This window comes from Papio anubis, chromosome 5 (assembly GCF_008728515.1).
Source record: "Papio anubis isolate 15944 chromosome 5, Panubis1.0, whole genome shotgun sequence".
Classification (NCBI taxonomy): domain Eukaryota; kingdom Metazoa; phylum Chordata; class Mammalia; order Primates; family Cercopithecidae; genus Papio; species Papio anubis.
Genome location: NC_044980.1, coordinates 89,989,970 through 90,017,297, shown reverse-complemented (window position 1 = coordinate 90,017,297; position 27,328 = coordinate 89,989,970). Strand labels below are relative to the sequence as shown.

At 39.9% G+C, this 27,328-nt stretch overlaps 1 protein-coding gene and 1 long non-coding RNA gene across 2 annotated transcripts in view; one reads left to right on the top strand and one right to left on the bottom strand.

Annotated features, from left to right (window-relative positions):
- LIX1 (limb and CNS expressed 1) overlaps positions 1-27,328 on the top strand; it is a 50,898-nt gene that overhangs the window by 14,774 nt on the left and 8,796 nt on the right. The window contains exons 2-4 of the mRNA XM_003899951.5: positions 3,858-4,021; positions 20,920-21,060; positions 23,157-23,252. Coding sequence (XP_003900000.1) covers positions 3,858-4,021; positions 20,920-21,060; positions 23,157-23,252 — 401 coding nt within the window. The remainder of the gene's footprint in view (positions 1-3,857; positions 4,022-20,919; positions 21,061-23,156; positions 23,253-27,328) is intronic.
- Positions 24,431-27,328, bottom strand: part of LOC103885267 — a 44,281-nt gene continuing 41,383 nt past the window's right edge. The window contains exons 2-4 of the long non-coding RNA XR_004183774.1: positions 26,392-26,464; positions 26,093-26,264; positions 24,431-25,202 (exon numbers count right to left, since the gene is read on the bottom strand). This is a non-coding gene — a long non-coding RNA (uncharacterized LOC103885267). The remainder of the gene's footprint in view (positions 25,203-26,092; positions 26,265-26,391; positions 26,465-27,328) is intronic.

Genomic DNA, 27,328 nt, shown 5'->3' with positions numbered 1-27,328 from the left:
TGTCATTCAAGGAGAATAGCTGGAAGAGAAGCAAGACGAGACAAGACAAGATTTCCATGCTAGTCAACATGAGTAGTGAGCAGAGGAAGAGAAATTCACAAAAGACACCAAGGAGAAATGATTAGGAAGAAACACAGACTGAGGAGGAAAAGCCTAGGGAGACGAGGTTTCTGGAAGAAAGTTATCAGCTTTGTCAAATACAGCTAACAAGTCAAGTAACTACGGACTGAAAACCAGGAATTGGTACTATCCGTAGGAATTTCAGTGGAATAATGTGGCGGAAAGCCTATATTACTTGCGGTGGGTTAAAAATAAATGGAATATAAGGAAGCAGAGATAGTCAATGTGGAATATTCTTTCTAGCAGTTTGGCTATATTGGGAGCATTTTAATAACTAGTAGCCAGACATAGTTCCAAGATGAGTGTTTCATTTAATTGATTGATTTATTCATTTATTCATTTAATAGTTGTTTTGAGCACAGCTTTGGCTGCTGGGAAAGAGTGAATAAGGAGGGAACTTTTAAAAATAGGCCATGGGAGTGACTAAGAGAACAATTTCCAGGAAAAGCAGCACAGATTCATTTGAGACTGTAGGAAATAAAGTGGAGCTGAGCATTTGTGCAGATGGTCCCTAGACATAGGGGTAGATATTGCACACTTGGTAGCTCAAGTTTATTCTGTAACATGGAAGGCAGGATCATTGGCTGGGCAATGAAGGTGCAACTGCACCTAGAGATTAACTATGTATTGATTGACACCTGTTCTCAAACTTGGGTGATTTTCTTCAGCAGCTCTTGACCCTCTGCTCATATTTTCTTTGAAATTGTCCACAAACCTTGTTGATGCTACCCCCCAAAATAAAGGAGCATGTGTTTCATAAATAGAGCATTTTCTGATATACCAATCTTTGGTATATCTTTGGAACTCCAAACGGCAAGCTGGCCTTCTTCCCTCTGCACTTCATTTGTCTGGTTTTTGAGTCGACAAGAAGAGACAGAGATAGAAAGATGGATTGTGTGTCTGTATGTATATATATTGCACTCTTGGCGGGTGATGACATCTGTGGGATCATCAGAGAAATCTTACAAAATTGCAGAATGAAAAGTTTGAAAACTTCAACTTTTATTCACACAGAAATCTGACTTAGTGCATAGCTTCAAACTCCTTAATCCCAAGAGCTTTACATGCCAAAATTCTTGTGTTCATTTTCCCCAGATTGTCATGCGTTTTACCTAGATTATCATGGGTCCTCAACTTCCTGCTCCACTTCTCAGCTAAACACCAGTCAACAACTGACTGACAAAGTAGGAGGCTAATAGTCCTTGTCGACAAGAAGAGCAACAGGCTACTGGCATTAGTTACAGTCTTCAATCTTCAGGACATCTCTGCTGACTTCTGGAGGTCAAATGCAAGCAGAGACTCAAGTCAGCTAGCTCATAGATACTTGTTTCCTCAGGGGTGGGAGGAAAAGGAGGAGAGTGAGGGACAGAAAAATAGTTTAGAAAATGAAAGTTGTAATTCTAGTTTGAATTATATCAACTGGTAGAAAATATAATTTCAAATATTTTCAAAAAAATTAAAAAGCTCTGTAATGACTAATTCTCAACTTGACCATTCAATATGTATTTTATTGATTAATTCAAGTATCCCCTCACTACTCTTAACATTCTCCTGATTTCTTTCTCAAATCACTTCTTAAATTACTAAACACTGTGGTTTTTAAATATACACAGGCAACCAGTTCCTTAGGAGTTGCCAGAATTTGCCTGAACTATATACCATGAAGCTGATCAGTGACCTACAGAGAAGGTACAGACACCCAGTGCTCTAGTAAACAGCTTAGAAAGTGGCTATACAATGATTTTGCCTCCAGATCAAACTCTGAGATATTCCAGACTCTCTGAAAAATGTCACTGTCCAGAATTTTAAAGCAGATCCAAGAATATATTCAGGATAAAGGCAAAGTGCATAGATGCCATGTTACATGAAGCATGTTTGAAAGAGCAAAAACTATTTAATCTAGAACTTGAAAAAACCTGAGTGTTGTCTGTTTAGTGTACTTTTCATATGCAAGTGAGAGATGCCAGTTGAAAATGGCTTAAGGAAAAAGCAGATGGGTTGGTTTAGATAACTTCAAGTCCAATCAAGGATCCTGGATTACGGGCATAGCTGGAACCAGGAGCTCAAACTATGTCATCAGAACTTAGCCTTTCTCTATCTCTTTACTGAACCATTCTCTAGGCTGACTTTCTTCTCAGCCAGATTTTCTTCTTGCTCAGGCAGTGCCATGCTTACCTCCTACCGCTCCAGAAACCCCACTGAAAGATGGAAACTTTCAACATTTTCACACACTTGTCCCTAAATGGCTTGGATATGGCCAAATTCCCACCTGCACCCCTAGAGACTACATGATTCTTCAAGGAACATCTCAGTGCTATTTCCACAAGAAGGGAAGTGAATGCCAGGCAAGCAAAACAACAGATGTCCTATGCTGCTTTCAGACATGTGGTGGGCTCTCATGTGGATAAGGAAATAAACTTCTTTGAGGCCTCAGAAATGAGAAGTAGACCCTCTGCATGAACCTTACAGGAAAGCAGATTTCAGTTCACTCTTAAAAGGACCTTTTACAGAACCATTAGCAGTTGAAATAGGCTGCCTCAGGTTGTAGCAAGTACTAGGTCCTTCCACATGTTCAGGTACAGGCCAGATGGGTAGCTGTCAGGAATGCTGGCAAGGAATTCCTGCATTAGGCAGGGCTTTGCCTACATGACCTATAAGGTCACTTTTGACTCTACAATTCTATTATCCTTGTTAATTTCTACAGTTTAATTTGCAGTACAGGATAAACAAACCAACCTAATTTGATCTGGAACTTCTGCAGGCTATCACAGGTCATTTAATCTAAAACATATGGCTCTAGCCATTACTATGTTTTCTGAAATACTCGAACAGACCTTGTTCTTAACAAGGTCTTCATGTTATTAGTTTCACTCATGGATTTTTCCGGCCTCCTGCTTATTCCACAACTGCCTTTCATTCTCGTTTAGATTGGGGTAGAAGGAGCATGAAAAGAGTTCCCTTCTTTCTGGCTTTATCTTCTTAAATCTTTGCAGGCTTAAGAGTCTATGAGAAATGAGAAAGAGGACCATAGATAATCACAGCTTTGGATAAAGTCTATTAAGACAAATGCTCAAAACAGAATGAGATTTTTAATTTTTATATTAAAAATTAATTTATAGAGTAAATTTGAAATACTGCTATATTGTTTTAATATAGGGTACCAAAACCATTTCTTGAGCCTTACTCATTAAGAAATATACACATTTGCATTGGTTAATTTGTATATTTTAACATACTTTAAATATATTTAAATAAAGTATATTCTTTCACAGCTAAAAGCCCCCACACCCCACTATCCACATACCCAGCTCTACTTAAACTGGAACTGTCATGCTACAGAATCCAGCTTGCAAATAAAAGTTTGGTTTTGCACCAGATTATGTCCATCCTTAATAACTGATGGTGTTTCGCCAGGCACGGTGGCTAACGCCTGTAATCCCAGCACTTTGGGAGGCCAACGCGGGTGGATCACGAGGTCAGGAGATCGAGACCATCCTGGCTAATATGGTGAAACCCTGTCTCTACTAAAAATACAAAAAATTAGCCAGGCGTGGTGGCGAGTGCCTGTGGTCCCAGCTACTTGGGAGGCTGAGGCAGGAGAATGGCGTGAACCCAGGAGGCGGAGCTTGCAGTGAGCCAAGATTGCGCCACTGCACTCCAGCCTGGGCGACAGAGCGAGACCGTCTCAAAAAAAAAAAAAAAAAAAAAAAACTGATGGTGTTTCTTGTCTCTTTCAGTGAACGTTGTGTCAATGTTACAGGAATTTTGGGAAAGCAAGCAGCAGCAGAGGGCTGCATTCCCAAGTGAAGGTGTGGTGGTCTATGAGTCACTGCCAGCTCCTGGGCCTCCCTTTGTGAGTTATGTGACCCTCCCAGGGGGAAGCTGTTTTGGCAACTTTCAGGTAAGAAGTAGCCATTAATTTGTCAGTGAAAGTTCATTGGGTTAAAGTAAAGTAAACCTTTTTGTAAAATGGTTACATTGTAAGTTTTCTTGGAAATAGTGAACAAAGTTGTACCATATTCTATGAATGAAGACAGAGGGAAAGGAATTTCTAAATTTGCCAATATCCTTTATAAATACCCTTTTAATTGAGTAAATTATCCCTCAATTTTCAATAACTGGCAAAGATGTTTTATTTCTTGCTTATGGATACTGTGAAACTCATAAGCAATCAAGTTTCTCTCTTAGTTTGTCAACTAAAAAGCCTAAAGGCAAATTTTCAGGGCTTTTTTTTGTAGTGTAAGTCTACAGAACATAGTATCACATAATTTTTAACACTAACTTCATACCTGATACTATTTATATTTTTACCTTTACTTTTCCTTTGAACTTATTAACTCACTCATTTATTGTATCCTGTTACCAGGTGTATCTGTTTTACATGGTTTCAAATCCTTCATTGAGTGAGGGAAGGGTATAATTTAATAAACAGACTTACAAACCTTTGCTGCCTAGGGGAAGTCAAAGAAGTATTCACAGGGAATATAAACGTGAACTGAGGCATTCAGTTGATGATGTCTTGGCCAATGGGAAAAGGGAAAATGACATTCTTAGCATAGGGAACCACAGCATTTTCAGAATGAGGGAAACATAAGGGTCAATGTGTGTGGCAAGGAACTGTTGGGAGAGGACAGGTAGGCACTCACATCAAACCACAAGAGATGTAAATACTTTGCAAAGCAGTACAGGTTTTATTCTATATAAAATCAGAACCCTTGAAGGATTCTGAGCAGAAGAGTGATGTATTCAAATGTATTTCAGAAAGATTACTTGGGTCACAGCATGAAGATGCTTTGGATTTAAACGATTTAAATGGCAGAGAGGCTGACCGTGATGAGTGCCCATGGAGACGAGCTGCACACACAGCATGTTCAGGAGCTAAAGGTGAAGGGATTTCATTAGGAGAAAGTTGGGATGATACTTTCATGCCTAATCAAGTCTCTTCACCTTCACCTTTACCAGTGGTCAGCCCTGGCTTTAGTCACTGGGTGGGGAACACAGGAGGAAGTGGAGCTGGTATGTGAAAGGTGAAGACGCAGTCAGTATGAAGTGCCTGGAAGCCAAACAGAGAAGAGCAATCGCCTTGCCCTATCCAAAAAAAAAAAAAAAAAAGTAAGACCTGAAGCTCAAGAAGGAGATATGGGTTGAACTTCTATGTTTCTAAGCTGAAGCCATAGCTACAGGTACCACTGCCAAGTGAGAATGTGTGGTATAAGAAGATGATCAAGGAATGCTCCTAGGAACACTTTTAGTGTGGGAAATAAAAGGAGAAAGATTTCTCTAAAAAGCCCAGAGATTTCCCAGAAAGAGACAAAGAACCAGAAGAGGGGATTTATGGAAACCAAGAGATGTGACACCTTGAGACTGAGGATGAAGTGAGCAGGGGTTAGCCACAGGACAGATGTCCAATGAGATGTTTCCACTGACTGTGATGAATGTGAGATCCTTATCAACCTTCCAGAAAGTAACGTCAATGGAGAAAATGGGATATGAATTAGATTATAGTAAATTACAGTTGTTAGAGTAAAATAGGGGCTTAGAAGTAGAGATAGTGTCCTTCAGTAAGGATTTAGAGGGCTCCTTCCTACTCTTGTGGTCAGCACTGCTTGTGAAAATAGGACAACCTTGCCTATTGTCCAGTGGGGAGTTGGAGACAAAGCATGTTCTGGTCAAACTGACATCACTGGCTTCCAGACATCTAAGCCATGATTAAAGCTGGGAAGGACAACTAAGACTGAGCCACTGAATATTCTGACAGTTCTCAAATAACCTGCAAAGATGGGCCAGAATCAACAAGATGAATTGCTCTTAGAATATAAAATAAAAATAAAAAAGTCTCACGATTGAATCAAGATGGAGTGGACTTAGCACATTCTTCAAACTCTTTTCTAGTCTGAAATTCCCTAAAATATCAAAGATATGTTTTAAAATAAGTAAATTCACAATAGTGCAGGCAGGAAGAAAGGGTGCCATTGGAAGAGATGAACTTTGGAGGCAATTCTGGGAGAGTCGAATCAAATTATTAGGGGCACAGATGCCACAGTCTAAATATATATATATAGGAGAAATGTACTGTGAAAGTAAAGAAGAGCTAGAGAAACTCCAGGGTCACATGAACAAATGCAAAAAGCAGGAGGCAGTACTGGGGTAATTTCAAGGCTAATCAAAGAACTGCTTTCAAAACTTCTGACCCATTGATCCAGTGACGTGGATCCCCACTCTGAACAGTAGTTAGCAGTATGTTTTTACCTCTGGTAAATGAAAGTGAATTGACTGATGAGGATGATTTGAATGTGAGTATAGAAGCCTCAGAACAGAGCTTGATATAACCCTAGACACCAAAGACAGGGATGAGAGGCAGCAAAGGGGAAAGAAAGGCAGCCATTGAAGAAGAGGCTCTCCAATCCACATGCGCCTGCAGGTCCGTTATCGAGCATCCTAAGGTGAAGTCTGCCTGTCAACACACCCCACTCAATACGAAGCACCTGGCAGTCCTCTCATTCAGGGGAGCCCCTCTAGGGACACAGACATTCTCAATCACAGAGGAAGGTTTTTTCAGCCACCTAACCTAATGTACTTGTTTGTCCATGTATGCCAATGAACATAAGATCACCAAACATTTGAGGAAAACCAAATGCATAAGAGAAAAGACCAAAGGCAAGCAAACAAAAGAACAAAATAATTCAAGCAGCACAGAATGTAAAAGAGTATAACAGTTAATATCCTCAGAAAATTTTGAAAGGATATTTCTCTCTAAAACAGCTATTAAAATGGAGCAAGCAGGGAGCAAGAAAATGAAATATGATTGCCAAATTATAACAATAAGGATAAAGAATTAAAGAGGAACAAATAGAGGAGCAGACATAGACGCCAAATTAGTAAGAAATAACTAAGTAAAGTCTTCTAGAACTTAGAGCAAAAAGACAGGGAAGACAGTACAGGAGACATGCAGATAAATTTTGGAGGTAAACATCAATTTAGTAAGAGCTCTAGAAAGAGACAAAGGAAAGAGAGGGGAGGAAATAAATAACAGAGGCAATTTTCTTTGAGTTAAAGAAAAGCATAGGTTGTCAAATTGAAATGGCCCACCATATTCCAAGCAGAATCATAACAGAAAAGCACAGCTCTGTGGTTATGTGGGACTTAGAGACAGCATTCTGCTTAAAAGGCAGATCAAGGGACTTTTTTGACACTGCATATGTACACTATCTGTTTTTAAAATTAGATTGAACATATACGTAGCTTTAGGGAAACTTCAGGGGAGCTAATGAAATGGGACAAAAACTGGCGAACTTGGTTCACAAAATCAAAAACTGTTTCTTTGAAAAGACAAATAAGAAAGACAGATCTTTGGCATTTCTGATTAAGGAAAAAAGACACACCACACTAAGCATGAAAGAGAGGATATAATCATAGAAGTGTAATATAAGAATACTATATAAATCATTATTCATTGAAACATGAAAACTTAGGTGATATGGACTACTTTCTGGGAACTCTTTACAATCTTTGAAACTCTTCTATAAACATAGCATTTATTTCAAAATAAAAGGTAAAAAATGGGGGCTTCAATGGCTCCCTATTACTTTCTTATTAAAGACTAAATTCCTTACTCTGGCAATAAAGTTTCTACAGCTGGTCCAACTTTCCCTTCCAGTTTTATCTCCCCGATTTCCTTTTCTGACACTTGATGCTTCTACCTAGCTGTTCCTCATGCATGTCTTGACCTCTTCTAACCATTCCCATACTCACATTGAGATCTACTTAGGAAATGCTATTGCCACCTTCTCTTCGTATCTAAACCCTGACCATCTCCCAGGACTCCACAAAAATTTTTCAGAGAAAACAAAAAGTTTTCTCTGAATCTCCCTGATGGAACTCTCTGCCTCCTGTGATTTCCCAAAGCAGTGTTCTGTTTCTCTACTAGGCTCAATGTTTTCTGCTGTATGCTCAAGTTACCTACGTGCACGTTCTTTCCCTTTACTGAAATGTAAGTTCCAGGGATGGGGTGTGTATCCTTATGTTCCCCATGACTTCAAGCACTGTGTTTTGCATATAGTGCATAAAGTGCCTAATAAATTGTGTTAAGTGAATAGCCAAATGAATGAATAACAAATCCAGAGAATAAATGAAGTTAATGTTTGTCCATTCTTGTACGTAACCAATAGCTAAGATTATTCACCTAAGTCTGCAAGATAGTGGGCTAAGGAGGAAAAGTCAGTAACAGTAAAATCAACTGATATTATTTTGTTCATATCTGTCGTTAAAGTTTTGAAAATGGATGAATTTCAAAGTATTGATTAAAAAGACCTTGTGATTCTCTCTGGATTTAATTTATACATAGCAACTTTTTCCCCACCCGACTCTTAGGACCATAAATAACCAAGATTTGGCAGTACTCACACCCAGGCATGCGTTATATTAGTTCATACATTCATTATACTCTATCTAGAATATAATGCATTTGACAGATTGGTGAATGGATCTAGAAGATATGAGTGTAAGAAATTCTAGTGTTCTTGTTTTTGTTTTTGCTACCCGGAGAAGTATAAATTTTCCTATCATCTCATAAATTTTGACCCAAAATGATAGCACTTCCCTAGGTAATAAATTCAACATCCTTCTGTGGTCTTAAAAAAAAAAAGAAGAAATAGGAAACAAAACGAAAAACTGAACACTTCAGCAGGGAGGCCTCTTGGTGGTTTCTCTGATCATTTTAGGGTCCCCTTTTCCTGATGTTTAAATCATCATATTTTAAGGTTCTCAGGAGGATTGTTAACATCTTTGCTTAAAAAGATCCAGAATTTCCTGAATCAAGTATGTTTTGAAAATGTGTTTGGGTGGTTGGCTGCCAAATCTGGCCCCTTCACCCATTTGCCCCTCCGAAATATGACTTGAGAAGGAAAACCAGGCGGGAAAAAAGAAAGAATGTTTCTCCTAAAGCAATGTGCTTACACTTTTCTTTGTCAGTTCAGAAACCATCTTAAATGTTATTTTCACCATATAACATTTCATCATGTTTTTGCCAGGATTTGGACTGTAAGAGCCTACATGCTCATTCCTGCAATGCCTTTCACATAATCAAATGTCACCCCTGTGCATTACAAATCATTTCACGATGGATTATTAATGCCAAGACCATGTGCTGAAACATGGAGAAACCATTATGCCAGCAGTAGCCTTCTTACTGAGCCATGGACGTCACCACCAATGGTGCCAAGTAATTGAAAATACTTGAAGTGGAGTATGGGACCGGATTGTGGGACTAATCCCTCTGGTTTCGGGCAGTTTCATGAAAGCTGTAAGAGATTATGCTCATTCATTCTTTAGGAAAGTAGTATTCAGACTGAACTTTAGTTTTCTCATTAATCAAAGGAAAGCAGTCCAGTCAAAGGCTCTGATGGACACAAACCACTGGTTTTTATGCAAAGAAGCCTCTCACTGAAGTAAATGGGAAGCTTGTGTCCATGAAAGCTAATTAAAGAATTTTCAGTTAGCCTTGACACCACAACCTACAAAAAACAGAAACAGAGTGAGAACGAAAGAGAGAGAGAAAGCAGCCATAGCCCTGCTTTTAGACTAGGCCTTCATAAACTACTACAGGATAGAAAAAGAGATGTGAAAATATAATTTCATTTCTGCATTTCTAAACAATAAATAAAATACTGATTAAAAAATTTTTTTTTCAGAAAGTTGTATTGAAACACAGTAGTACTTGTTGGATCTTTTATAAAAGAAATCATTTTCTAATATTACAAGCATTAAGTATTTCATGTATTCTAGACATATTTTCTTCATGCCACTTTTGTCTAGGCAGTTAATCCTTCCCTAGCCACATATCATGACCATGAAAACTTGCAGTAATTTCCATTTTTTTACAATAGAGCAATGCAAAGGCCATCAGAGCCACGTCTGGCTCCCCTCTTGATGAACTCAGAAGGAAAGCCACTCATTGTTGCAGCAGCTGTTTTTGCTTCCAAATCCAAAAGGGAACTTGAGTATTTTATCTTATTTTATATTTTGATTTAAAGGGTTTGTGATTCAAGTTTTGCTTTCAAGTCAGTGACGTGGTCTTCCACATAGCATCTGCTGGAATAACTTGAATTAATGAATTTCGTTCTTATTTTGACTAACAAGCAAAAATTTCCTTGAATATAGTACTAGAGCATGTGATTATTTATGCGCATGAATTATGATTGAATAAAAAAATGCATCCTGGCAAAGACATTGATGTGATAGCTCGATCTATTTGGAGGGTGAGACACTCATCAGGGCATTATATCTTTTTCACATAAGTATTTTCTTGTTAAAATGGCTTCACAGAAAATAAGTACAGGTGTTAAGCAGTAGGTTCTGGTACTTAGGCTAGTTGAATAATGCCAAGCACTCTATGAAGTTGAGACATTCAGTTTTTCCATAGGCAAACTGTTGATTGACCTTTCTTTTTTCCATTTGTAACCAATGCTTGGGGTTGCAAAACAGGGCTGTAGAGTAGTGAGATGCGGGGTGGAACATAGTGCAGATGAGCTCCTTGCAAAGCTCTGTCTCTAAAAGGCAATGAATTCATTTGAAGGGTTTTCACTTTTATGCCATTCTGGTTTTCAAACCAAAGCCACTGCCTATGCTGATATCTAGCAAAACTATTTTTCCAAGGAGCATACAGCCTTAAACAAAGTGAGGAGTATTTTGTTTAATTTTAGTTACTTAAGGCAGTAAGCATACTTCACCTGCATTATCAGACATAAAAATGCATTTTATACTTTCATGCATTAAATGAGTCTTCTCAAAGTACATGGAATTAAAAGTACATTTAAATTACAATAAACTAAGTTTGTAAAATTAAGTTTCTCCCAGTAGAGAATGACTAAGAAAATTTGATTAATTCATACACTCGACTCAATGGAATTGTAATGCTCTTTTTGCTGAGTGTTAAATAAGGCCTGGCCTTGACATTCCATATCCCAAATAGGGATTTAGTTCCTGCTATAAACTTGAGACTATTGCCCAGCACTAATGCTGTTTTAATGCCTAGTATTTCTATTTGAAATTATCCATGACCTCTTCTCTGCCTCTAGGGTGGTATACCTTGACTCAGATGGACGACATGCTATGCAATGTAACTTAACTTCTAAAGGAGGCATTTCCTGGTGGAAATCTCCACAGGAAAGCATCCTGTTTTATAACTAATGAGACTCAAAGACGGGAAGGTTAGTTATAACCATTTGAAAGTCATATGTCAGCTAATTATCAGACCTTAATGAGTTGCCCATGAAATTGGGAGTGCATATTGCTTTAATGAGACCCTTTATTCCCCAGCCTCCTTCTCTAACTTTAATCTGTTTCTTTTTTTATTAAACAAAGCGAATAGAAATTCTTGACCTCCAAATATAGAATATAGTGAAAGAAATGGTTAGGAAAGGCCACAGGGTAAATAAGGACTTTGGACTATCTCCACAGGAGTCTCCCAGCCCCTAATTCATAAACTTTAGAAAGATGCTCACCGGCTCAGTGAGTTGCTGAGGGGGAAGAAAGCCTGACTCCATCTCTGCCTAACCCACCCCCCATCCCTCTTATGCAATCAGAGCCAAGTCCTTTCACATCAAAGCAACTATAAAAATAAACCCAAATCTTGAGCCCTGATCAATTCATCTTGTCTACACCTTAACTTGAAAAAAAGAAAAAGAATAAAAGAAAAAAGAAAAGAAAAGGAATAAAAGCTCAAGGAGCAAAGCACAACATAGGCTTGTAATAGTTACCAGGGACCTTGGTCTAGGTATGTGTGTAGAATAGCATTGCGGCAGAGGTAAATGAGGAGAACGCCAGGTGGTTTATATTATAAAAATAACATTCTGACCCACCATGTGCATGAAACATTTCTTTCAGTTGACAGGAACTGGTGAGTTTTCTCTGAAAATTGGACTCCCAGAGCAGTCCCCTCCCCCACACCTAGCTAAGACCCCCATCCCCAGCACACACAGAGCTCTAAATTGTTCCCAATGTATTTGCAGCCACCCTGACCTATGGATAGACACGATATTAACTTGGGTGACTGAGTTCCAACGGTTGCCCTTTTTCACATCACCATCTGGAAGGAGAAAAAATGCTAATATATCCACAATTAGATAAATTGGAACACATGCAAATGTTCGTGCTTTGGTCAGGGTAGTCAAGGTTTTAAAGCACTGAAAGGGGGTCCGTTACCAACAGGGTCTGGTTTGTGGCATTCTTCGTGAAGGCTTGCTGTCAGGATGAAACCGAGGTGTTGGTGACACTGACCAGAGCTGTCAGGCAGTACGCACAAACTCCGCAAGTCACTTGCTAAAAGTCGGACTCCAAGTCACAAAAGCAAAATGTTCCCAACCACCTGAATGACAGACCTAACAGCCGATAGGATTTGGGCAGGAATTCTCACCTCTCACAGAGTCATTTGGTTTTGCCACCTCCAAAGTCCCAGCTTTGGAAAACCCCGTGGGTACCATGTACTATTGAATGAATGCCACCTAAATAACACTGACCTGCCCTTGACCCCAGTGAGGACTGGCATCTTCAGCTTTGAATCCTGCAAATAGATACAATCTGTCACATTAGCTATTACATTACTGTTTTTGTTTGTTTTAAAATCCTGCTTCTTACAGACCCGAGTTTCAACTCCTTGGCTACCATTGGGAGGCACCAATAAAAATGCGCCTAAAATGTGTTTTATACATTTTAGATCTGGAGATAATTTTTCTCCTGATGTCTTTAAAACACATGTATGAATAATTGTAGAAAGTCTGTTGTTTAAGATGGAGAGAAAGTTACTTGTATCGATGTCCTTCCATATACATTTCTAAAGAAAGCACTGTGGTTGGGAAGTAAGTACAGTAAAACTTTGAGATGTAGAAACAATTACTCAACACATGTATCCTGCCTGTTTGCTAATACAAAGCATGGAAAAAAAATCATTAATCAAATGAGGGCTACCAGGAAAATTACTGGTTTCACATCTAAATTGCTTCAGCTTGGCCAGAAGATGGTTCTATAATTAGTAACACACCTACAAATAGTTTTTAAAGTATTTCACAAATAAGTAATGAAAAAAACTAATTTCTTATTAGGCATTTCTATTTATAACACATACATGACTACCAAAATTTTATTTCAATTAATATAAGAACTTCTGCTAATGCTAAATAGTTAACTAGTCATTATTTTATTTCAGGACAGCCTACTGGTCAACAAATTAATCTTGGTTGAATCTCGACATTACATAGGGCGACACCCTGGAAAATAATCATAGAAGAAATAAAACCTGCTAAGCAGAGAAATGAAATTGAGACCTCAGTTAGTTAAGTCAGTAGTGCTTATGTACTTCCTAAGGACCTAATTTTAGAAGAACTGTCACAAAGGACTTTTTTAAACCTGAATGCTACTTTCCTTGACTCTTGGGTAGAAGCAGTTTCTCTAATGAGAAATTAGCATTTCTGGTGTTAGCAGAAGTGGCTTTATAATGAAGACAATGAAGCTTCTGCAGAGGCTCCTTGTAAGTCACAATGCCAACTTTTTTACTTGTAATTTCATATTGTTTTTCTTAAACAGGGGCCCCCAAATTGTGTAAGCCTCAGGCCCCACAAAACTTGGTTCTGCTCCTGCCTGTTAGAAATGAGACATGGCAGGGGCAGAGGTTTCAGCAACGCTCCTCTAAGAGTTGTCCTGGGTCCACATGTGTCAGAATCACCTGCAAATCTTATTATATGCAGACCCCCCACCAGGACACAGCTGAAGAGATTCTGATTCAGTAGGTCAGCTTTGGACCCAGGAATACACATGTTTAACAAGTTCCCAGGTAATTGTACTATGAACACTAAAGTTTTTGAACTCTTGGTCCAAACTCCTGGCCTAGGCTTGGCAGCAATCTTCATAGTGTACCCTATAGGGTCCTGGTGGCTTGTTGGTCATCTTAATCTATGGTAAAATACAGGGCCAAAATGAGTTAGTCTTGGGGGGAATTTTTTATTCATCAGAGCTGGGGAAGTTTATTTTTTGTTTTATTTATTTATTTATTGAATTTTAGTACAGACAAGGTCTCGCTACATTGCCCAGGCTGTTCTCAAACTCCTAAGCTCAAGTGATCCTCCAGCCTCAGCCTCCCAAAGTGCTGGGTTTACAGATATGAGCTACCTTGCCTGGCCAGGGAAGTTTCATTTAAATGACTTTTACTCTTGAAGAGTTATCAATACTTCTTGAAATGTTAAGCAACCTTGTGTGGTAGAATTCCAACCTCTCTTGGCCCCGTACTTAATCAAGAGAGTACTTCCAGTTAGAATGAGATGCTTCCTACAAGGTAACATCTGATCTCTGGTCTAGTCACAGTTGGCCTTTCTATCTCCATTTTCCTTCTCCCTATAGTCCAGGAAAGCATCCAAAGGAGAACAATAGGAGGGAGGACGATATTGAGATAATTTCAGCGTATTCCTATCCTCAATGAGTACCATTTATCCCCACAGTGTACTGCATCTTGCTTGGCCTTTTGTTGTAAACGAACTCAAGTTTGTCATGGGAGGAGATATCCTTGTAGTCTTATATCAAAATGACCCACAAAAGCACAAAGTTGAAGCTTTGTCTAAAATACTGTACTGATTTAGGACATGCTATGTGACCTTAGGCAAATTATATATCCTCTTTATTCCAAAGTGGGTGGCCATTTCTACGAAGAGCAAAATAGCAAAGTGGTTAAAAATCTGGACTCCCAAGTCAGAGAGACCTGAGGGCAAATCTTGTTTTGTTCACGTCTTAAGGTGCATAACCTTGGAGATGTACAACCTCCTTAAGCCTCTATTTCCTCACCTGCAAAATAAGGATAATAACAAAACCAACTTTATAGGATTGTTGTGATAACAAAATGCGATAATAAACATAAAGTGCTCAGCATAGTGCCAAGCACATAGTGCCAGCAATGTAGATTATTTCATTAAGACTTCTTAATTACCTGTGGTGAGCAAAGCCTTTGTATTAGTTATCTATTGCTGCATAAGATGTTGCCTGTAACCTTACAAACATTTATTGTCTCGCACAGTTTCCAAGGATCAGGGCTCTGGAAGCAGCTTAGTTGAGTGGTTTTGGCTCAAGGTCTTCTAGAAGGAGGTTGCTTTTGGTAAGCTGTCAGCTGGAGGTGCAGTCATTTGAAGACTTGATCAGGGCTGGAGGATCAGTTTCCAATCTCACTCAGATGGCTGCTGGCAGAAAGCTTTAGTTATCTGCCATATGTGCCTTTCCATGGGACTGCTCTTAACATGGCAGCTGACTCTCCCCAAGCCAGTGACTTTTCCCCTTGGTTCCACTTCTCTTACAAAGAGATGGCAAGTGAGACCACGACAGAAGCCATAGTGTCTTTTATAACCTAATACGGGAAGGGATTTGCCATCACTTCTACCATATTCTATTGGTTACACAAACGAACTCAGGTGCAGTGTAGGGGAGGACTACACAAGGGTGTGAATGCCAGGGGGCAGGGGTCACTGGGGAATCTTACCAACTGGCTACCACTGTCTTTGAATAGCTTTCCTGAGCAATGCCACAGTCACTCTTTTTTTTTTTTTTTAACTTTAATTTTAGATCAGAGTCAGGAGGCTTTGAAATGATTATAGTGGTTTATAATCTACCAGCAAATGAAAGGCATCTGAACATCAAGATCAATGTCTGAGTGAGGTCTCCTGGCCACTTGGAAAGCATGTGGCTCCACATGCCTGAGAAATTCACAGCTGACTTTAGTAAAATCTTGACTTAAATATCCCAGCTCTGCACTTTCACAAAGTACAAAGGACAGAAGTTGTCTTTTATATTAACAAGTAAGAATGGTTAACAGAAAAGACATGGTTTACAAATCTATATTTATGATTAGGGCCTGGCTGAAAAATAGCAAGAATAAACTGTATAACCTGGGAAGCCTAACTGTAGCAGGAAGTTACTTTGAAATAACATCATACTTCACTCGTTCCCCAACCGATGTCTTTGACGACTGGTTTGGACACATCCATAAAATGTCCTGTCACTTACCATATTTTATTTTCTTACAGTGTTTCCCACTGTTTGATAGTAACTTTAACAGTGCCTGTTTTTACAGCAACATTCACATTCTGATTTAGATTGCAACCAAGTAGATTGCCGTTTGGTTAAATTTCTTCCCCAAGTAAAGATTCTTATGGGTTGAGAGGTCCCATTAAAAGATCCCTAGAGAAAAATATGCAGCCCTTACTGGCTGGGATTTGTAGTTCTAGAATTTAGAAGAAAGCGGCTGGTTAACATTATAGACATTTTGAAGTACTTGTCTTTCAGAAATGCCAAGAACAATAGCAAGAAAAGCCCTTTGATGGCTCAGAATTTATTTTATTTTATGTACTTATTAATTGGAACACTTTCTCCCCCATTTTAAGCAAAGATTCTGTACATTGAAATAATAAAATAAGCATCGACATGTGTCTGCCTTAAAATCTTGATATTGGTTAGGTCTCTAGTGCTTTTTCATGCTTTCTGGGTAAAGGCTCTTTCTGTTCTCTCAGCCGGGCTGCACTTTGATCTCCCAAGCAGTGCCATTTGGTTGTAAATGTATGTGGTGCTTTTGATCTAGTACTTAACTGGTCTTATTTAAAATAGATAGCTTCTTTTATCTAACTAGTGTTTACTAGGTCTCTCTCTCCATAAAAGATGGTTTAAATTGCTATTATTTAGATAGAAGTTGTTTCTGAAGAGTGCCTGGATCTGAATCTAATTCTCTAAATTCTAAAACCCCAACAGCCCTATGATAGATTTTGTAAAGCTAAATTCCTATTATAATGAGCTGTTCCTACAGATGCCAGGTAATACTTGCAAAAACATTGTTTGCTTTTTAACGGGGAACTGATTTTCCAAAGAATAATAAACATACCCTACTCTCAGGCAAAAATGGTCATCTCAAAGTGTCTGAATGCAATGACCAATTACCCATCTGAAATTCATTAATATATTTTTATATTACTAAGTTACACATACCATAGAGGGTTTATTGAAATTGTGCTCATTTAAAAAAATAAAAAGTATATATCTTTCATTCTTTTCTTTATGAGGATTTCTTGAACATTATGTCCAGTGCTTCCGTGACTTGTTTTTTAGTTTCCTAGCCTGTATTGTTGCTTATTCAGCAAACTAGGTCACAGGAGGCAGGAGACAACTAAGTCATAGTCTCTGCCTTTAAGGAGCTCACAGCTAGGAGATGGTGGAGGCAGAGCATTAGCAAACAGTTACACTGCAGTGTGGCCAATGCCTCCCTTGGACAGTGGTCCTCCAAGTCTAGACTTGAGAGTGATCAGGGAAAGCTTCCTAAAAGAGATGGCACTCAAGCTTCAGTGAAAGACTGGTGACTCAATGTCCTACAAATTTTCAGCCAAGCCCATAACACAAAGCCAATCTATCTTGTCAAACCCATCCTGGTTTCATACAAGTTGCCTAAAACTTGGAAGAGGTCTAAACCTTGAATGGCCTTGCTGTCTAAAGCTTCCCCCAAAGCCTTGTTGTGTGTCAACACCAAGAAAAAAAAAAAAAACCAACTACTTTCCACAGTCTTTAGGCCGGGCACAGTGGCTCATGCCTGCAATCCCAGCACTTTGGGAGGCCAAGGTGGGAGGATCACCTGAGGTCGGGAGTTCGAGACCAGCCTGATCAGTGTGGATAAACCCCATTTCTACTAAAAATACAAAATTAGTTGTGGTGGCACATGCCTGTAACCCCAGCTACTCGGGAGGCTGAGGCAGGAGCCACGCTTGAATCCAGGAGGCGGAGGTTGCGGTGAGCCAAGATCACACCATTGCACTCCAGCCTGGACAACAATCACAAAACTCCGTCTCAAAAAAAAAAAAAAAAGAAAAGAAAAGAAAATCACTCTTTATGATAAGTTATAATATCTTCTTCTGCCTGCCCTTAATTGTTCTGCTTTGTTAGTCTCCTGGCAAGTGTTGTTAGTTTGGTTGGTTTTTGTTATTTTTAAATTTGTGTTTGTTTTAATTCTCCTCAGCATCTTGTTCTCGCCATTTCAAAAGTCTTATAATTATTTCATCAACACACTCACCATGTACGAGCATCTCCAAGCGTTGAGCCTGGCTCAGCTAGTGGAGGATGCGCAAGTAATATACAAAAACAGTATGGAGATTCCTTAAAGAACTAATAGTAGAACTACCATTTGATCCAGCAATTCCACTACTGGGAATTTACCCAAAGAAAAGAATGTCATTATATGAAAAAGACACGTGCACGCTCATGTTTATAGCAGCACAATTTGCAATTGCAAAAACACGAAACCAACCTAAGTGCCTATCAACCGATGAGTGAATAAAGAAAATGGGGTACACCATGGAATACTACTTAGCCATATAGATGAACAAAATAATGGCTTTTGCAGCAACTTGGGTGGAGCTGGAGGCCATTATTCTAAGTGGAGTAACAATATTTGGAAAACCAAATATTGTGTTTTCCCTTGTAAGTGGGAGCTAAGCTATGAGGATGCACAGGCATAAGAATAATATAATGGACTTTGGGGACTTGGGGGAGAAGGCTGGGATGGGGGTGAGGGATAAAAGACTGCATATTGGATACAGAGTATACTGTTCAGGTGACAGGTGCACCAGATTCCCAGAAATCACCACAAAAGAACTTATCCACATAACCAAAAAGCACCTGTATCCCAAAAACTATTGAAATAAGAAATAAAATAAAAAAGAAATATACGAGGGGGCCAGCGGCTATAATCCCAGTACTTTGGGAGGCCAAGGCGGGTGGATCGCTTGAGCCCAGGAGTTTGAGACCAGCCTGGGCAATATAGTGAGAACCTGTCTCTACAAAAATTACAAAAATTAGCCAGGTATGGTGCCCAGTGCCTGTAGACCCAGCTACTCAGGAGTCTGGGGTGGAAGGATCCCTTGGACCCAGGAGGTGGGGGTTGCAGTGAGCTAAGATTACACCACTGCACTCCAGCCTGGGTGACAGAAGAGAATCAGTCTTTAAAAACAAAAGTATATGAGGGCTCCTCCCAGGCCTGGAGGCTGGGAGAGGGGGTGGGGCAAGAAGTTACCCACAGTTGAGGACAGGATCTTTACAATATATAGGCACTACTGTTCTAGAAGGTTTGAGGGAAAATCACAGAGGACCTGGAACCTGGCTTCAGGACACTCCAACTAGGTTTGTGGAGATGGGGAGGAGAGACAGGTCTCTAGAGGACACGAGAGCGTAAGACTGGAGCATTCCTGGGACAGTGCAGAAATAGTCAACATAAGGCAGATAGGATGGAGGCGGGGATGTTGTGAAAGCAAATGAAAGGGATTTGGCTTGCTTCAGCTGGTGGTACAGAACCCTTGCTCTGTGAAACTGCAAAATGAAGTGTGATATTTGGTATTTTTTCCTTTTCTTTCCCATCAGTCACCAAGAACTACTGATTCTGAGAATCATGCATTTTGGGTAGTAGGAGCCTTGGAGATCAGACAGCCTAGCCTCCCTATTTGTCCAGTGAGAAGATTAGCTCCCAAAGTTCAGGTGGTCCAGGTTTCTGAGAAGCAGAGCCAGGGGTGCCAGGCTACCCCATTAGTCAGCCACTGACCTAGGCCTGGACTTCTCTTCCTCGGACTTGTTTCCCCCCAGGAGTCCAGGATCCTAGACATTTATCCCTGGGTCCACAGGAGCCTATAGGAGAGAGGCCATCAACTCCTGGGCTCTCCAAAAGGTGTGGGCTCCAGGGACAGTCCAGTATTCATGACACTTGTCCCTCTATCTGCAACCCCAGGAACCATGCCAAACCAGAACTTGAAAAATGGGAGTTGTTAGTTGTTCAGAGACAGGGAGGACAGAAAAGAATCAGGATGCATTGACCAGATCCATATGAGCCACAGAAAGCCAGTCTAGCTGCATGGAGAACAATATTATATTTGAGAGGAGTGAATTTTTTATGAGTCACTAATCATAGGCTTCCTGTGGCCCTAACTTCAAGAAGGTTTGAATGGAGTATGTCCCACCAAAACCACATGGATTGAGAGCAAGGGAGAAAGCCTAGTCCTCAAGAAAATCAGATAACTGTTACTAGAAGGAAGGTGGGGGACGAATGTTGGAAATGCAAAAGCAATAGATATTGACAGCAGCACCCTTGTACTAACCTGGAGATAAAAATGTCTGGCCGGCATGTTCTCATAAGTGCTATTATGTGCCAGGTATTTCCAGTGCTTTATCTATATTAACCAATTGATCCTAACCTCAATCCTACTATATTCCCATTTTATAGAGGAGGAAATTGAGGTGCAGAGAGACTAATGAACCTACTCAACATCTTATAGTTAGTAAATGCCAGAGCTGAAAGCAGTCTGACTCTAGAATTTGTGTTCTTAATTATTGTGTTACAAGTATTTCCAGATTCCTTGCTTTTCTCCTTTCCTTACATCTTTTCCTCTGAAATAGGGATTTGAGGAAGGCCCTGATAATGAATATAAATTATCTAGCACACAATAGTAGCCATTATTAATTTATCATTACTCATTAACAGAGTATGCAAAGCTTCTGACATATAGTAGACATTCAAAGACTATAAAATAAGGCAATAGGTAACTGAAGATCAACCAAGACATTTGCATGGACTCTGGAACTGAAGGAAAATCTGCGTGACCTTCAGGGAGATCAGCAATGTATATGAAAAGAATAGATGCAGACAGCAAATGCATAAATAGAAATGTCCAGAGACCCATTGATGCGGGAGTGAAATGGTGAAATGCTAAATTCTCAAATGACTCCTTTTCTCCTTCCCTTCTCCAGTGCTGCTTAAGTAGAGCTGAGGCCAGGCGGGATGCAGCTAAAGTGGCCCTGATCAACTCGCTCTTCAATGAGCTGCCCTCTCGCAGGATCACCAAGGAATTCATTATGGAAAGTGTTCAGGAAGCAGTAGCCTCCACCAGTGTGAGTACCCACCCGGGAGGGCAGGAGATGGCTGCACTGAGAATTCTGAAGCATTTGAATCTTGAGAGATGCTAACATAGTAAATTCTTATTTTAAGAATTCTGTAGATTCGTTTTTTACCCATTAAATTGTTAATTTTCAGAAAAAAGAATACTTAAATTGGAAATCATAAAATTCACACATCTCAATAATACTTTTTAATCTCCCTGGACCACAATTAATCATGCTTTAAATCAAGGTAGATCGTTGGATCCACCTGGATATGTTTAAGTGAATGCTTATTGAGGAGTGTTGACTCTTTTAGGGCCTGAGAACGCAAACAGTGGAATACTCCTTTAATCTAGTGGAAAACTAGCTCCATTTTCCCCAAAGTTGAAAGATCATGAAAAATCATCTGAAGTGTTTACTGAAAGTGTGAATTCCCCAGCCAGTGTGGGGCCCTGCAATCTGCATTTTTAAGGAAACATGGACTGTTTAGATATGGGAAAAACCATATGCCCAATATGTGTTAGCTATTAGAATTACTATGGTTAATATCAATTACCTCTGCAGAGAGCACTGAAAATTTCTGTAATTAATACAATTAAATGCAAAGTGCTTTAAGAGCAAAACACCCTGTCTTAAAAACTAGATAGGATTTTTTTTTTTTTTTTTTTTTTTTTGCAATACAGGACAGGATATTTGTCCCATGAATGATTTGGAGCTCCCAACTCCCATTGCTTCCAAACTATAAGCCAGGAAAGAAGCCTTGGGTCCCCACATGTGGCAAGTATCTCCCTGTGTGTGCTCAAGGGCAGGAACCTGGCATTACCAAAGGGATTAGCCACCTCTGGCTTGCCTTTAGCACGGATAAACCCCACCTGAGATTTCCTTCTCTGTTTCCCTTAACTAGGAAGGCTCCGTCATTCTGGTGAAGCTGCTGATGATGAAGGAAACACTATCAGACTAGATGTGACTCTTTTCCCCTCATAAATCTTCTTATCACATAAAGGAGAGCTAAGGAAGGAGCAGGAGAAGAAGGGTGATTGACTTGGCTAGGAGATGCCAGGGAGTTCTGTTCTATATCTGGTCTGAGGATGAAAGGAAGCCTTTATTTTCCAGTCCTGTAAATTTCAAGTGCTTTTGAGGAAGAGAGGTTAGGAAAATTATGCCTGATTTATATAAGTGTGAAATTTACTCAGGAGTAGGGAGGGGCCCTCAGTGTAAAAGTAATTTATCATTTTTTAAATGGAAATTTCTAAGGAAACAGATTATATATGGTTGCATGCTTCTAGATGGATTTCCTCTGGGATATTTAAAAAGCCAACATAAATATTTCAGCAGCGGTGTGTTAATGTTATTGCATTCAAAAGCTATAAATTTGCTGCTATCTGATGCTGGCACTTGTTTGTTCAGTCTCACAAAGTCACCATTGCCCACCTTCCCAGGAATCCGTGTCCATAGGACACGGAAGGGCTGGCCCAAAGGCCATACCAGAGTTGTGTTAGCTTCTTAGCAGCACTCCCCACACCCAAATTGAAAGGGAATTTCATTTCTGCCCATCACCCACCCACCTCGTTTCCTAAAGATTAAGCGGTACAGGAGTGAAAAAATATAAACCATGATCCATGTCTCCAGGCCAAACACCAGCATATTACGAAAAGCTCCTATTAAGAATCACAGCAGTAAAATATGAATGGTCCATACAACTGACAAATTCTTTCCAAGTCAATTATGTAATACTGCCTGGTTATCATTGGAATCAGAGCAAAGTCAGTGTTTCAAGATTTCAATAACCAATGAAGGCAGCCTCGGAGCTCAGCCATGCAAATGTTAACACCACCACCACCAACACCCTGTGCGATAATACAGAAATGTCTTCCTTTGGAAAATTATTCTATCAGCGAGTATGTAACAATTAGCATTCTAATTAAACGCTCAATTCAAATTGATTACAAAACCCTCAAATCAACTGGAGACTTGGTTGTAGAGTGAACGTCTGTTCAGGTTAGACCAGAAATAGAAGGCTTGCTGTACGGTCACAGAATTAATTTGTGACCATTCAAAGAAGAGGAGGAAAAATCAGTAATTTTTCTTTTTCTGCTTGCTTTCCCAAGGGCACTTTAGATGATGCAGATGACCCCAGCACCAGTGTTGGAGCCTATCACTACATGCTGGAATCAAACATGGGGAAGACCATGCTGGAATTTCAGGTACCTGCCTGCCTGCCACATATTTATTTGATTATCCAATCCAGAAGCCTAAGAGAAATGCAACACTTATCACTAACATCTCCTGACCCAGTAATATTTTGGTATTAAGTGTTTTTGGTCATTTTAATTTAACCCTCCTGGAATCCAGCATGGTAGCCCCATCTCGGCCACATCTCATAAGCCTAAACAAACACGCAATCGGGGAACAATCTTTGCTTTTATAAAGGAAAGTATAAGACAAATCTAAGAAATTGGTGAGGTACACCACATGCTTATGATTCTGTAATGTTTCACCAGCTTTTCAGTACAAAGCTCCCCACTAAACCAATGAAAACAGTTTGACATGTTGGTTGTTACCATCTGCTTCTTAATTTTCAAGTCCTATAACTTCTGAAAGTTCCTGCAGTGCATATTAAACAAAATCCTCCTTGGGTCTGGTTTTCTATTAAACAAGTTCTGTCACCTCCTATCATCAATGAAATAAAAAAAAATTAACAATCTGTAACTCTTTTTCATCCACTGCCAACAAATGATAACAAGAGCTGAGGAACTATATTACCTATTATTTCTAAAATATATTGTTATGTTAGTAACAACAGTAGTAATAACAGCTGATACTTATGGATGCTTACTTTGGCCCATGCTTAGCATTTAACAAATAGTGTCATAATTTAACACTCACAATAACTGTATGAGGTAAATAATATTGTTATCCTCATGTTATCATTGAAGCTAGGGTTCAGGATCAGGCAGTCTAATCTCTGAGCTCACACATCTGACTATTATTCTATATCAGGCTAGACAGAATTTTAGTAGTGATTGGGCATGAAATGTGCTTCCCTTTAAAAAACTTAACTCCAATGCAGTTGAACATCCGTACACATGCAATGCTGGTAGGAATCAGAATGCAATATGACAAAAAGATTTCACCCTTAGAAAATCTGTTTTCTTTTTTTTTTTTTTTTTTTTTTTTTGAGATGGAGTCTTGCTCTGTCGCCCAGGCTAGAGAGCAGTGGTGCGATCTCGGCTCACTGCAAGCTCCGCCTTCTGGGTTCACGCCATTCTCCTGCCTTAGCCTCCCAAGTAGCTGGGACTACAGGTGCCTGCCACCACGCCCGGCTAATTTTTTGTATTTTTAGTAGAGACAGGGTTTCACCATGTTAGCCAGGATAGTCTTGATCTCCTGACCTCGTGATCCGCCTGCCTTGGCCTCCCAAAGTGCTGGTATTACAGGTGTGAGCCACTGTGCCCAGCCTTAGTCATCCAGTTTTATTCTTAAGTGGCCATGGTCTTAATGACCTTTGACGTAGCCTGTCTTGGTTAGGAAGCAACAAGGTATCCTTTAAGCCTAGTGGATGGGGCACATGTCAGCTCAGTGGCTGTGACCCAGACTCTGCAGTGGGTTGGCCAGTTCGAGGCTGGCTCTTTTCCTTACCTCAAAATCTATTTCCTTGTTTGGGTGTAAATCAGGGAGAATAACAGTACCTTCCTCACAGTGCTATTGTGAGGATTACATGGGATGATATGGGTAGAGTCCAGAAGAGTGCCTGGGGTATAATGAATGCTCAGTGAAAATGAACAACCATTATTATATGTATTTCTGAAGGAGTCTTTGCTTGAAATGCCAGAGGCTACTGGATGGATTCCGTTGACAACTCTGTCTAACCTAGCTCTATTTGAACCTGCACAAAACGGTTCAGGGCCCCTATTGTAGGATAAAAGAGTCGATCTGTAAAAGGTCCTTTTTTTCATAACAATCTAAAACTAAACAGAGGAATAATACTTTTAAAAAGAGGTACTTTTTTCAAGAGAAAGAACATAAACTGTACAAAATCATACAGACCTATGTGTGAAGTCTGCTCTGCCATTCGCCATCTGTGAGCTTGTCCATCATCTGTGAGCTTGTCCATCATCTGTGAGCTTGTCCATTCTGAGACTCAGTTTTCTCATCTATAAAACAGGAATACTAATGCCCATTTTGTAGAATTTTTGTGGGACTTAAGTAGTGTAACATTTATAAAGCATCTGGCGTAATGCTTCCCCAAGCAGGAATTTCATTTAATTCCTGTTCCCTCTCCAAATCATATTGTAGTTATTTCATTATGGATGAACATTGCCTGCCCCACTACATAGTAGCTTGTATGTGATTTAGCGCTATTTTTGGAAAAATTAAGAATGATTTTGAATGTGATTGGTTTAGTCTGCCAAAGATGGCGGAAGGTGAGATTTAAAAAAATTCTTAAAATTCCTTCCAAGTACTATGAAAGGCTCTACTCAACCCTCTTTTAGTAATACTTTAATTGCTTTGCTGTAGGCTAGGTGTTTTCTGTGTGGTCTGTAGTAAGGTATTTAAATTTGTGAAATAATAATTTGAATCCTACTGTGGACATGCTTCATAAATTCTCCTAAAGGAGTCTGGGTACAGGATGGAGACAAAGGAAGAGGAAGATGTGAGGGCAGGGAAAATCCAAACTCCCTTCCCCAGTAGGGATACTGGCAACCCAGGAGGAGGGCCTGTGGAGCGCATCCCTTTTCCTTCCACCAGCCTTAGCTTGCCTGCTGGGACCTGGCACATTCCTTAGTGGCCTGGGTTAAATGCTTCCGCTTGTGTCTACACATAATGGGAATTGCCCACAGACCTGGACTGTTTCTGCCGCCAACACAGCAATTCAGTACCCCTGGTGGGTAATAGATGTGTGTTTGTATCTAGCTATGGATGACTCTACCATATAAAAACAAGCTGGTGTCTCCAGACTGCCCTCGGGCTTTCGCGGGGCGGGAGGGGGGTGGGGGCGCCCTGCAGCCAGCACTCAGAGGAAACATGATAGGCCTCTGCTTACCTTCACTTCGTGGGAGGGAAGCCGGGATGCCTGTTTCGAGGTAGCTTTGCCACAGAGAAAATTGCCTGCTGTTTGCGGGGAAGGCTGGGAGCAGTACTAGTCACTGGGTCTTGTCAAGGTCGGATTCTAGGCAGACGTTGACTGAAGCCGGTTAATATATTTATTCTGAAGCCTAATGCAATCCAAGGAAGAGTTGTTTATTTACATCTGCTAAATTTTCCAGGTCGCCTTTTAAAACCTCATCCCATAAACAAATTTCCTCTTAAATCCATTCTCTTGGGTGGGGAGATGGTGCCCACCTGTTTTTCAAGTTCTCCATTTCCAGTGTTTGTTTTTCTTATTCCTGATGAATCACAGAGCCAAACCTGTCTCCTAGAAAGAGTTCCAAAGAGAAGCAGTGAGCATTTTCTCTCTACGAAGTAGCTGAAAAGCCAAACATTGTTTCTAACAGAGGCAACGCCAGGAAAGGCTGTGAGGACAGAGCCCCGTTGTTGTCTGTTTAAATGAAATGAATGACAAAATAAACCAGGAAAGCTGCAGAGTGAGAGCTGCAACCGAAATTTTCCCCGAAGAGGAAAGAAAATACACAGCTTGATTCTTTGTTCTGTATTAAATTTACTCTGCTGGTCAGGACCAGTTAGATAATTTGCCAGGCCCAGTGCAAAATGAAAATCTAGGGGCCCTTGTTCAAAAATTACCAAGAATTTCAAGACAGCAGAGCACTAAACAAAGCAGGGGCCCTGTACAGGGGCGCAGACCTCATGCCGGTGAAGCCGGGCTTGCCCTGAGACAGAGCCACAAGAAGAGACCAGACAAGGGCTAGGCAAGTGAGGCATTTGTCTTGGGTACAAAATTGAAAGGGATGCATAAAAACTTCATAATCAAGATGAATAATATTATAATGCATTATTTTTAAACTCAAAATTCATGCAAAAAATGCACGATAAACAAAATATCAGAATTATAAATAAAAGACCATGAATATGTATAATTGGCCCCACTCCCTTTAAATCTTGCCTCACCTGCCTCACCTTATGAGGCTAACTTGTTTTTCTGTTGGTCTAGGTGGGCCCCTCAGGCTTCCAAATTACCCCACAAACCAAACACCACACCCCAAAAGACTTCAGTGAGGAGTATGACAGATCCTACAGGAAAAGACAACACTAATGTCCTTTATTTTAAAAAAATTGTGTATATATTCTTTTTTTTTTTTTTTTTTCTGAGACAGGAATCTTG